The 13,246-nt window shown below is 35.2% G+C and overlaps 1 protein-coding gene across 1 annotated transcript; it reads right to left on the bottom strand.

The window, feature by feature from the left end:
* Nucleotides 1–3,323: 3,323 nt before the first annotated feature.
* LOC111907115 (kinesin-like protein KIN-14C) lies at nucleotides 3,324–7,952 on the bottom strand. The gene is made up of 17 exons (XM_023902914.3): nucleotides 7,687–7,952; nucleotides 6,942–7,202; nucleotides 6,708–6,852; nucleotides 6,529–6,638; nucleotides 6,319–6,438; nucleotides 5,999–6,202; nucleotides 5,723–5,932; nucleotides 5,579–5,653; nucleotides 5,346–5,492; nucleotides 5,131–5,266; nucleotides 4,875–4,984; nucleotides 4,624–4,785; nucleotides 4,349–4,521; nucleotides 4,193–4,274; nucleotides 4,005–4,109; nucleotides 3,816–3,920; nucleotides 3,324–3,722 (listed from the first exon to the last, which is right to left on the bottom strand). Exons 1-17 carry the CDS (start codon nucleotides 7,720–7,722, stop codon nucleotides 3,546–3,548), a joined length of 2,358 nt encoding a protein of 785 aa, XP_023758682.1. The 5' UTR covers nucleotides 7,723–7,952; the 3' UTR covers nucleotides 3,324–3,545.
* Nucleotides 7,953–13,246: the final 5,294 nt, after the last annotated feature.

Below are 13,246 nucleotides of genomic sequence, written 5' to 3' on the forward strand. Positions count from 1 at the left end.
AATTTTTATGTACGTTTCATACATTAAGTCAGGTCACGTATAATACATTTTTTATTTTTTTGAGCTTCCGTTTGTTAATTTTAAAACAAAAATCTTACTTATTTTATGTACATGTCAATATATGTCACAACTAGAAAATTTTGGGTCAAACCAAACCTAAGGAATCTTATATGTAAGTATATATATGTAACTTTGATGCAATAATGTTATTTGAAAGCCAAGAGAGCACCATTTGTATAATTAAAAATAATATACACTTGGAATTCATGTTGAATTAGGCCTTGAAAAAATCATGCAAAGCAAACAAGAATCAAATGGTTATAACATAACAGCATGTAATTATGCAAGGATCTTGAATTCTAGAGTTTAAGGCCATCACCCTTGAGATCTATATTACTTAAAGCCGCAAACAACTTGTCTAGAAAACATAAGGATCGAAAACACACCCTAAGGGTCCACTAAGGCCGAAAACACCATAGGATAAAACCTAGGACCGAAATCAAAAAGTAAGGTCAAGCCTAGGACCGAAATCACATGTGATTTTGGTCATACTAGGGTGTTTCATAAGGGTTTGCGGCTTAGGATAAGAAAAATGTAAGGAAAGTTAACTTTAGGATGTGATAACTCACCCATTTCCAATACAATCACGGTAAACCACGTAATAACCACCAAATAACAATGCTTTAACCTCCAGTAAACCAAGCAACCATCTTATCATCTCCATCCTTTTATCAAGGACGAAAACCACTCCCTCACATATCACAATTCCATTCTACTTCCAAGCATTAAAGAGGCTTATTTCTTCAAACATTCTTCTTAGATTTGGTAAGTAAATTCGAGACTTCTTAGCATCCTTTACACTCCTATGTTTAGATCATTCCATTTACACACTTTAAATGTGTTAAAACCTTAGGATAACATTATTCTCAAAGATCATCAACTCCATTTAAGTATTTAGGCTTGAAAAACTTCTCAACGCCCCTTCGAATCCACCCATCAAAACCACTCAAGGTAAGTTCATACCCCCACATTTTCAAGCTTTTTCATGTTTTTTTTTTTTTTTTTTGATGGGGGGGGGGGGTGTACAAGCTAAAAATTTGTTTATTACATGAATATTTGTTGTTACTTCTTGATGTTGAAGTATAAACCATTATTTGTTCAAGATAAGATTATCACTACTTTTACACAACATTTGTGATAAAATAGTTTTGATATGCTAGGTTAACCAAAAACATAACTTATATTATGTTACAAACATCACCAAGAAAATATGATTGTAAAATTTCAAGGTTTTGGAAACTTTTCACCTAAAAGATAGTTTTTCTAGCAAAAACAGTTACTTTGCAGCCACTTACTATTTTGGTGGGTTTCATCCCAGATATATCAAGTTTTACTTTCATATTTTGACACTAGATAAGTAAATATCTTTATATTTATATAAATGATTATATAAATGGTCTCATCAAACACACAAGATAAACTATAATTGGTATAGTTTGGAGAGTCACAAAACTACACTTTCATTTTAGAGGAAACATTTAGTTTTCAAGGGTATATTTATTTTTTTAAAAGAAAAATGAATCATAGTTCATGTAAATCTGTTGATGCTCTTGGGAAACATTCCTTCACCGTACTTTACCTAAAGTACCCCTTAAGTCTTGCATTATAACCAGGCTCTCCTGGAGGGAGAGCGAGACCGTTGGGTATAGATCTATACGGGATTGACAACCCCGCACCTCAGTCCTCAGCTGTTCGCTACAGTTAGACTGACAAGTCTAATAACTCACATAGGGATTAACAAAACGACTTGGTTTACAGAGTAACTTACACTTCATTTGTTTTACATAAAAATAAAATTACATAGTATTTCCCGATCCAGTATAACTTACATTTTTTTGTCTTAGAGTTTAAGACTACATCTTACATTTAAGAAAAAACTGGATTTTTTGGAAAACTCTACGCTATCCATTACAATGAAACATTACTGATTTTATGCATACAAAAACGCTTATGAACTCACCAACTTTAATGTTGATGGTTTTCAAAACTGGTTGTGTTCTCAGGAAACCAGTGAGCAGGTATAACAAAAACATTTTTGAGGGCAGGCGTCACAATGTCATGATTTCGACTTTTCAAGTGTTTGTACTTAACTTTTGAGTAAACAAAGTCTATAAACAATGTAAACTTGTATGAAGTCGCTCCATCCGCCCCAGTCGTTTCCGCCGTTCTGGTTTGGGGGTGTGATAGTATAAATTAGAGTTTGTTTACGTTTCGACATAAATTTTTTGTACGTTCATACATATGAGTTCGGTCGAGTATAATACGTTTTTATTGGACCGTATAAATTGGAGTTAGTTAGTTGTAGCGACCTTGTGTATTTATCTACCAACAAACGCAACAGTACGTACATTTTATTAATACAATTGTCAAAAGTCAACTTATAAAACAGATTGCTTGTACCATAACACACGGGGGCAAATTACTAGGTAATCGAACATTAATAAATCTTAGTTATCATCGTACAACGAATGAGAAGACAAACTTGCAACAAGTTGTGCTCTATTAAGAAGCTCCACCGCACCCGGCACAAGGAAACCAAACGTATATATGAAAATGGTATGAACACGTGTTGATATTCCATGTACGATTTCTCATGTTTGGTGACCTTGCATGTAGCAACTTTTAATGCAGTCTGTCCCACCATGAAACCCCGACCCTCAAGCCTACAACAGGGGATACCCTTGTAAGGTTCACACATACGTGTTTTCCTCCAAGCCATCCAAAAATCAAAACGTCGGTCGGTGCAAGGGTTGACCTTCCTTTTGTCGGGTAAGTCAAGAAATTCACAAGAGTCTCTTTATTGGCAAAAACTCTGACACGCTTAAATACGTCGACCAAAACATCCATAACCATATCGTGCTTGTATTTAAACCCCGTAAGTTCTATGCAGCGAATTGCATGCTCTCCAAAGGAGTCCAAACATTCCTTAGGAGACATAGGATAGTCAAGCTTATCTACAGGGATAACTAGAAGAAAATCTTAAACATATGATTATCCACATATTGCAAAATGCAAACTCAAGAAAACGTATACAAGTTTAAGAAATCAATCAAAATGGGAATCTATATTATAACCATTTTAGTTTCATGTACAAGATTAATTTTATTAAAATATGACACTTTTTACCATTTTAATAAATTTTTCTATAGAATTCATTTATTTAATAAATTTTACAATTATCACTTGGAAAAGAATATGTTAACATTAAAATCAACTTGAAAGAAAATAAGACATCATCTTTATGTATGAAAACACTAAGAAAATGATAAAATAAAAATTACAAATCACCATTCATAACCAATAAGAAAAAACACTACCCGCATCTACATCAGTTACAACAAATATAAATTTCACAAACCAATCACCATACAACTACAACTTAAACTTGTTTGTTAAAACAAATTCCCCACTCTCAACAAAAAAAAACAAATCATATTTAATAGTAGCACAGGTGTCATAGGGCATATGACAACAAAATTACAAATTTACCCACAACTCAAACGCGAATCAATTGGTCGGCTGGTTTGACGACGCGGGATTCCAATCTCACACGAGTTGACTCGTGCAGCAAATTTCAATGCACAGAGTGACTCGTTCACTGACAACGGGTCAGGTGATACATTCACAAACATCAATGTCTTCGAGTCTCCTCCCAAACATGGCTACACAAATTGATTGCATAATAACTTTTTATTAATACAAAAAATTAATTAAATAAAAGAAAATTTGTTAGTATTTTTAAATTTAAAATATACCTGAAGAAGATAAGTGAGCTTGGAGTTCCTATATGGAATATGATCTTCCTTCTTTCCAAGAGCCAAAATAACCTCACTCAATGCAGATAAACTCTTATTGATATGCTGTTACATTTTTAAAACATAAAAATCAAATTAATTAAAAAAAATGACAGTTATAATAATAATAAGATATAAAGTAAAACATACCTTAGTTTCAGTTAATCTATCTCCAGTGGCTCCACTTTTTGAAAGCCGTTCACTCCCGGCTAAATCAATAAGATTTAAAACTCCTTGAACTCTTTGTTCCGTGTGCTATAAAATTTGTGAAAATAATTAAATTAATAAAAAGAAAATGCTTAAATTAGCTTTTCGTATAATTTAATGTAAAAACTTACAGGATTCACACCATCAATATTTAATGTAAAAACAAAATGCGATCTGGATGACTGCTCGTTCATGTCTGTCCTCCCAACAGCCCTGAATTAAGAATAAATAAATTATGTTATATAAAATTTTCTATATATGAAATAAATAAATAAATAAATATATACCTGCTTTGAGAAGCCCTTTTGAGAAGCTTTGAAACTTCATTCTCACTGGTGACATCAACAACTGTAAGCCCTTTTGTCCTCCCTCCAACCACTTCTACACTTGAAGAATCTCCGGTGTTTGATTTTAACAACAAATCACGAATTGTTTCATTGTAGATTTCCAACATTGATGCCTAAACATATATATATATTTTTTTTCAAATAGGTAAATGCCACGTCATCATAATACTAATAAAAACTTTAATTGATATTGATATTTGATATAGATATATAACCTGCATTTTGAATTCCCAACCCTGAGCAGCAAGTGTCTGACTTGTTTCAAAGATCTGTTTTAAGGAACGTGGAATAAGACCTTTACTTTCTTTTGGAATTTCGGGCCCCATCATTGTATATGTTTTCCCTGACCCTGTTTGCCCATATGCAAAAATACACACCTGTCCAACATTTTTTTTTTCAAAAAAAATCAATATTTATCCAATTTCATTTGATACTTTACTAATAACAAATTTTTAAGTAAAGTAACCTTGTATCCATCCAAAGCACTTTGGACAAGCTGTGATATTTCCATAAAAACATCTTCTTGAGATGCATTCTGTTTAAACACTTTGTCAAATGTGAAAGGAGTTATTTGTCCTGCAATTAATAAAGATTTCATCAGTTTTCATGCCAATATCACAAAAACAATTTAAACTTCACATGTGTTGTTGATATTCAATTTCCCAATTAAAAAAAAAAAATTAGTTGTGGATTTGTTGAAAAGGTAAATTCATATAAGTTACCATTCTGAACTATTTCAATGCCTCGTTCAGCTAATTCAACTGAAGTTGGATAACAGACAGTGGCATCAGCTCCAGGGGCATCATCAGAAAGCATAGGCCTCACTCTACAAAAAACTCTTATGTTCCCTTTTAGCTCCTGCAATTATTATTATATAAACATTAAATCAAAATAAAATTTGAGTTTTGTATCTGAACATAATTAAAAAAAAGGATACCAAGATAGTATTGTGAAGCTTCTTCCTCAATCTCTCCCCTTCATTAAGTTGACCTTCCTTTTCCCTCAATTGATCTTCTAATTTAGAAATCATTTCTTTTTGTCCCTCGTATTCTGTTCTTATCTCTGAAGAAGTTAAATCCGCCATCTAATTGGGAAAATAGTAATTATTAAAAAAAAAATTCAACATTAAACATAAAGTGAATAAAAAAGATCAAGAAACAAGTTGTGTACCTTTAGTTTTTGATTTGCAGCTGCTAATTGATGTTCAAGGATAGATATTTGCTTGCTTTGATCAGAACATGTCTCCTATAAAAGAAAAGAGAATATGTTAACATCTTGACACCTTTAACGGGTTGGTGAAAAGACAAAACTAACCTCCAAAGCAGTTGATTTCAAGCTCAAATTATGGACCTCTGCAGCAGTTCGCCCTGTATTATCTTTATATCGAAGAATTTCAGATTTTAAATCTTGTATTTCTGATAGTTGACTTTCACGATCTTCCCTTAGCTTCTGTAATTCACTTCTAAGTACCTTAACCTCATTTGTAGCATCTTCCTTTTGTTTGACTGCATTATCTAGTGAATCCTGTAATAACACAGGGTCAAAATGGGAACAATTGGGAAAAAGATTGAGGTGAAATAAAAAGCTTACTTTGGCGGATGTGAACTCTTTCTGCAGCAAGCTATAATGTCCCCTTAAAGTGCTGTGGTTTTCCAAGATTGCAGCTTTTTCTTTTTCCACTTGTTTGTTTGCATCAGTGGCTGTTTTAAGTTCGTTTTGAAGTTTGCTATTGTATTGTTGCAAACTTGTGTTGTATTCTTGCAACCTTTTATACATATCTTCTTGTTGTTTTACCTGAAAACCGATTATGGGAAAAGGTGATTAACTTAACAGGTTATCTGTAATCAAAACTTAAAACCACATATTGTAGTTTTACTTTTATGGTTGTAGATTCTTTTGTTTATAATCACCTTGTCATTAGCAGTTGACAAATTCTGCTCAGAAACAAAAAGCTTTTCCTTTAAAGAATCTCGATCCTTTGTTAAAGCCATTGAGACTTCTTTTTCTGTATTGTGTCCATCAATGGCAGCCTAGTAATTATAAAAGAGAATTGAGATAAGAAACAAAAAGGGAAGGTGATAAGATAAGATAACACAGGGTTGTTAAAAAAAAATGCTTACTTGCTTTTGTGACTGTTCGTTCGCAAGACTTTCTTTCAAAGAGAGAATATTGTTTTCCAATTTGGAAATTGTTGAATTCAACTCTTCTTCCTTGATTTTCATTGCAGCCTCTGTAAAAGGATAAAAAAGAAAGTCAATATGAAATTGTTTTCTATATAATGAAGTGAGTTTATTTTTACCTGCTTCCAAATATTTTGTTTCAGAAGAATTCAGCATTGTACGCATGTTATCCTTTTCCTCTAGAAGGTCGTCAAGACTCTTTTGGAACCATTTTATGCAATCATGGAGCTTTTTAATGTGTTTGGTCATCCACTCTTGTTTTAACTGTAAATACAAAAGATGTCAACCACATAGTTCAGACAAATGATGAATATATGATACTACAAGCATAAGATAACATAACAAAATCAGACCTTTGTATCAAACTTTTTCCCTTTGAACTTGTCATTTAATAGCTCAATGACCTCCTCCTTTGTAAATGTGATATCTTCACACTCAGAAACCTCAGTTTCAGAGGGTGCTACAGGAGCAGGAATAGAAGCATCCTTCTGATTGCTCATTGGGGCAAGTGCTTGCCTGCCTCGACTTGCAGTTGTGGAGGCCATCATCCTACCAGTACCAATTTTTCTTCGCTTATCTAAAGGAGCATCATCAACTGCTCGAGTTTTCTGTACCTATATCACCAACACAAGTCAATAACTGAAAACCAAAACCCCTAAAACGAATCTATGAAACAAAAACATGATTAATTCACAAACGGTGTTCAAATGTAAACAGACGATTTCTATAAAAGTATAAAACATTCAGCTCCAGGTAATACAAATCAACTTATTAAGCCAGTTTCATTTCCCTTAATTGTTGCAGTAGGATCTCCATAATGTAACAAAATGTGGTGGAGAGATGAAATGAAATCTGCAGGTATGAATGGACTTGTATATATAATCTAACTATACATATATTCAGAACCCCATTTGTAATTATATAACCACTATAGGTAGACATGAAATCACGGCCAAAATGAGAAAATAGCAAGCACACGAGGTCGACAAATGTAACTATCAAAGAATATAAAAGCATAGAAAGCAAATCTAACAACATATACGCAAATTTCACAAATTCCAGTACATGGTTTCAAATTTGGATTATTCAAAAACTTACATTTACAGGCGGCTTGTTTTGGTTCCGAGAACTCATTGGATTTATGTCTCTCTCCGATACCAGTTGAATACGGAGAGCTTTGTGTTGTAGCCTTGAACTTGCACCAAATTTCAAGCGAATCAAACGGAAACTATGTTTGGAAGACGATAATTGATTGAAACTTCAAGTTTTAGGTGTTCGATTTTGGGGGAATGGAACGTTAAGTTGTCGTTAGGGTTAGAGAGAGAGAGAGAGAATGGAGAGGCTCCCCAAAATTTTGAAATTTTGAATTCAGATCTAAGCGCTCTTCACCAGCATAATAGAATGTTTTCAGATGGGCCGGGTCACGGGCCGGGTTTAAGTTTAAGCCACATAGCTAGTTATCAAGTAAGATTATTGATTATATGTAAATTTGCATCTATTCAAAATTATCTAACTTTTGTGATATCAAATTATCAATAATCAAGTTACAATAGAAAACGACTTTTTGGTCAAGGTTTTTTTAAATCAGAAAAATCATACTTATAGGAAAAAAAGGTTACAACAAAAATGGGTGTAAATATTATCAAAGTTTATTCTACCGGGTAATTATATAATTATTATCCTAATATAGGATTTTCAATAAGCTAAGATGAGCTTGAGCTTAATCTCATTTTCCCATGCATTAGGGAAAGCTTGAACTCGATTTATAGTTCGATGATCGTTATAAACAATACTAAGTTAAGTAGTTATTTTAGAACGGCGATAATTTTATTAAAAAAAACTATCAAAGGGCTAAAAATTACATAGATGAAATAGATATACTAGGATTGTGTAACCATCATACCCAATTAATACAACATTTTGCCCTCCTAGCCGTAATCCAAAAAAAAAATGAGAAACAACAAAATCGCACAAAGCCATTTTCAAAGGCTTTTTATGATCAAACAAAAGTTTATTCCGAAAATCCAAATGGCCCACACTAAAGTCGTACCAACCATATCGGGGTGTGCAAAACTAAATCTATCCAATTTGAAACGATCGACTGCATTGGATATACAATTATAATTGGATTGGAACTGTTTTAGATTTCAAAATCCACTTTAATTAGATTGATTATTAGATCACCTTGAAAATCAAATGGATATCTGAATAGAACCAATCCAATCATGCAATTGGATTTTCAATATTGATCATTTCATTACCAACCAGTTAATATTATAAAAATTACAAAGAGAGCCATTTCTCTTAATGATTTTGCATGTTTGAACCAGTGAAGTTGAAGATTTGAAGTGTTGTTTGTTCGTCTTATTTATTGTAATTGTGTACGATTTTAATTTTGATTATTATAATTATATTTGGTTGTTATTTGATAGAAATAGATTATAATTTGTTGGATAACCGATAACTAATCAAATATATCCAATGTATAAAATCGATCCAATCCAATATGTAAATTGGATTGCTTCGATTCGGTTGCATATAACAAACTGGATTGGATTAGTTTACAAAATCCAACATCCGGTAGACAATCGTATTACATCGGCTCCATCAAAATCTATTGTCTTTAAACTGATGAGCACCCCTACAGACAAATACAACCAACTTACGTCATCCTTTGATAAGAGAACCAAGTTGTCCAATCCATTAAAAAAAGACTAACGTATCCACGTTCCATCATCTAGCACAAAGACTTTAAAGATCATAAGCCATCTCACAATTAGAAAAGGATGATTGACCGTCTCCACATAATTATCACAAGTCGGACATAAATCTAAACCAATGTCAATTCCATTATGATCCAAATTGACTTGCGTAGGAATCTTGTTTTATGCAAGATGCCACTAAAAGATATTGACTTTCATAGGGATTAACTTAATCCACTTACATGCCTCATAGAAGTATTAACATCAATGAAAATCCTAGCATATGCAATCGTATATATAGAATAAGCATATAAAAGCCACACCTATATGTGTAACATCCCAGAAATACGGTAAAAAAAAATCGTTTTTAAATCATTATTAAAACCATAAATATCATCACCATAATATAAAATCATAAACCATATATCTCAAAATATCATAATATATGTCAATATATCAAAATCTCATATCAAATATTAGAGTAAATCTCCCAGGCTAAAAAAAACTATGATGTGTGTCACGCGATCATCTCGAGCCCTTCCCTTTGCTAGCTGAAGTACCTGAAACCAAACTGAAAATTGTAAGCACGAAGCTTAGTGAGCTCCCCCAAACTACCACATACCGTACACATATATCATATAACAGATAACACAACTATGGGACACCGCCCAGCTGCATCGGGACGAACCCAACATCGGCTTACCCGGCATCGAACTCCTGCCCGACATCGAGCTCACCCCGACATCAGACCAAGTCTGGCATCGGGCTCACCCCGACATCGGGCTTACCCCGGCACATACACAACATATCATATATGATAAACACATAACATAAGCATATAACATGTAACATAACTTTGAGACACCGCCCAGCTGCATCGGGGCGAACCCGACATCGGCTTACCCAGCATCGGACTCCTGCCCGACATCGGGCTTGCCCCGGCATCAGGCTTACCCCGACATACACACAACATATCATATCTCATAAACACATAACATAAGCATATAACATACATCAGGCTTACCCCCGGCATCGGACCGAAGCCTAGAGCACATAATAACTAACATATAAGTTAACATGCACGGGCTTGTCCTAGCATTGGGCCTATGCCTGGAACACATAACACATAACATGCATGAATCACAAAAGACATCAAGCATACATATACACTTCTCAGGACCGCCTCGGCATCAAAACGAAGTCTGGAATACATAATATGCACCGGGCTACCCCCGGCATCGGACCGAAGTCCGGCATATGCTAACATACATAAACAAGCCGAAATTGGTGCCTTCGACCCGTTCCTATTGAAGGAAGACTCACTTCACACTGCTGAAGTCCCGCTGACAAAACCCTAGCTGCTGGATGACAGAATCCCGAATCTTTCAACATCAAAATAACACCCAATTAATAATTGGGTCCCCAACACATATCCATAAGTCCATGCTTGGGGTAAAAGACTACTTTACCCCTAACTTAGCTTGACTCAAGCCCAAGGCCCAAAAGTCTAATAATGAACCAAGGCCCAACTATGGTCCAATTTTCCAAATTGGGCCCAAACCTTTACATGGTCTTATTATAAGGCCCACCCATTTAGTCCAGTCCAAAACATTTGGCATTTCTAATGGCCCAATATTTCATAATCATAAAGGCCCAATTATGGCCCAATTTTCCAAATTTTGGCTCAAACCTCTTACATGGGCCTTACCCTAAAGTCCATTAAATTATTCTAGTCCATATGCTTGCTTTTTGGATGGCCCATTAATAGCCCAATACCAAAGCCCAATAGAAAGGCCCAACATAAAGCCCAAGTGAAATTAGGGCTTTCACATAAAATGACGATTAGGGTTAAGTGTTTCTCACTTAACCCATTAAGGACTTAATCCATTAAGTCCATCAATCTATTGGGTCGATCATGTAGTGTGGTCGGGCTTAATACATAATCTCAATCCGGTCATCCAAAAATGCGGGTCTTGACAACCCATAATCCATACTACCTCCGTCCCAAATTGATAGTCCACTTTTAACTTTGGAAGTCTTTTTTCTTCAATTTTGACCTTAAATATTTTTGATTTTGATAGATAATAGTTGATGCAAAATATATGAATGGATTGTATTTTAATTGTTTTTTCATTGTTATAAGTTTTATTAAGTAATATATAACACAAATAAAAATATTTAAGGTCAAAGTTAAAGAAAAAAGACTTCAAAAATCAAAAGTGGACTATTAATTTTGGACGGAGGGAGTATATCCAAAATTAAGATTTTCTAAACCCTAATTAGGGTTTCTAACCCAATACTAGCCCATTATGCCCAAAACTAAGCCTTTAGATCCATTAGGGTTTCATTAGGCCAATTAGGGTTTCATAAGTCAAGCACCACCCACTACCACCTCGGGTAGTGGTGGTCAATGGCGGCTCACGGCGGCGGCTACCACCTTACGGTGATGGTTATGGTTATAGTTAAATCATGTCCAAGAACTCCAAAAGCAATCCAAACACAAACTAAGCACACCGCCACCCAACACGGTGGTTGGTGGTGGCAGGAGGCGGAAGCCACCACCCTACGGTGGTGGTTGTAACATCCAGGATTTGCAAGTATTAATATTATTTGTTTTTATTGAATAATGGGTTGTTTTTGGTTTGGGTCTGGATAGTTAGGCTTTAAGATTTGGGCTGAGAAAGGCATTACACGAGGCGTACCACGCCAGGTTCACGCAGCGTACTCAAGAGGTTGGGGCAGGGAGGCCATGAACGTATGCCCAACGTACCAAAGGGTACGCGCAGCCTACGTGTGCAAGTTCTAAAACCCTAACTTTTAGGGTTTGATCCCTATATAAAGGATCTTATGCCTTTTGTCCAGCATCCCTCTCACCTCTATGCAGCCACCACGAAAACCCTAACCCATATTTGTGTGTCCTTGTGATTTGGAAGCCATTTGAGAGTATTTTGGTGTAGTTTTGGTGCTTTGGAAGAGAAAGAAGCTTGAAGAAGGAGCAAGGATTCACAAAGAGCTTGTAGATCCAGAAGATTGGCATCATTTCTCACTTTTTTCTGGTATCATGTTCCAAACTTGACCATTGTATGCTTAGATTTATTTATAGGAGTGTTTAAGGTCACTTTTGGACTCCATTGTTGAGGGTTCTTGCATCTTAATGATTTTAGACCATAAAAGTTGTCCTTTTGGGTTCTTAGAGGCACTGAGAGTCATAAAAATCGAACCTTGATGGTTAAGCCATAACCATGCAAGTGTTTGATGGTCATAAAGCTTGTTAAAAAGGACCAAAATCATGTTTTGACCCCAACCATGCATGTAAGTGAATAAAGTTTGTGACTTTATGGATTGGGTGGTCTTAAAGGACCTGGATCTACATTTTGGACGTAAAGACTTAATGGACTAAGTCACAAATGAAGTCACAAGGAAGCTGGCCAGTACGCTAAATGTACACCCTGGTACGCTGCGCGTACTGGGTCAACTCCCTGTTTTGGTCAAGGTCAGTGTACGTTGGGTGTACATGCCAGGTACGTTGCGTGTATGCATTCAGAGTGGCTATATTGGGCTTTTTGGGCCTTAGGGAACTGGGCCTAGACTATTGGGTCCCGTGGCCCACTGTGGAGTATAGTTTTGGGCCTGGGAATTTGAAATTAGAAGTATTGGGCCTTTTGGGCCACATTAAGCCACTCGAGATTATTTCATTTTGGGCTAAGGACTTATTAGTATTGTGAAAAGGCCCATTTGAAGGGTTGGGCCCAATTTAGAAAATTAGGCCATTAGTGGGCCCTTAAGGAGCCTTTGATGGGTCATGGGTGCATTGGATTTAATAAGTTAGAATTGGGCCTTAGGAATGGTTTAAGTTATGCTAAAGGGGGTAAAATGGTCATTTTACCCTAAGTAGTGTTATAGATTATGATTGGGTGTTATTATGATTATGGTAGCCGGGAGTCATCAGATCAGCT

This window comes from Lactuca sativa, chromosome 7 (genome assembly GCF_002870075.4).
Source record: "Lactuca sativa cultivar Salinas chromosome 7, Lsat_Salinas_v11, whole genome shotgun sequence".
Classification (NCBI taxonomy): domain Eukaryota; kingdom Viridiplantae; phylum Streptophyta; class Magnoliopsida; order Asterales; family Asteraceae; genus Lactuca; species Lactuca sativa.

What these genes read in the sequence shown, in the direction of transcription:
- LOC111907115 (XM_023902914.3), bottom strand. Translation starts at nt 7,722, where the DNA reads ATGAGTTCTCGGAACCAAAACAAGCCGCCTGTAAAT. An exon ending in GGAAAAAGTTTGATACAAAG is followed by an intron (nt 6,853 to 6,941) that starts GTCTGATTTTGT and finishes TTGTATTTACAG; the next exon opens with TTAAAACAAGAGTGGATGAC. An exon ending in ATATTGATGGTGTGAATCCT is followed by an intron (nt 4,110 to 4,192) that starts GTAAGTTTTTAC and finishes CAAATTTTATAG; the next exon opens with CACACGGAACAAAGAGTTCA.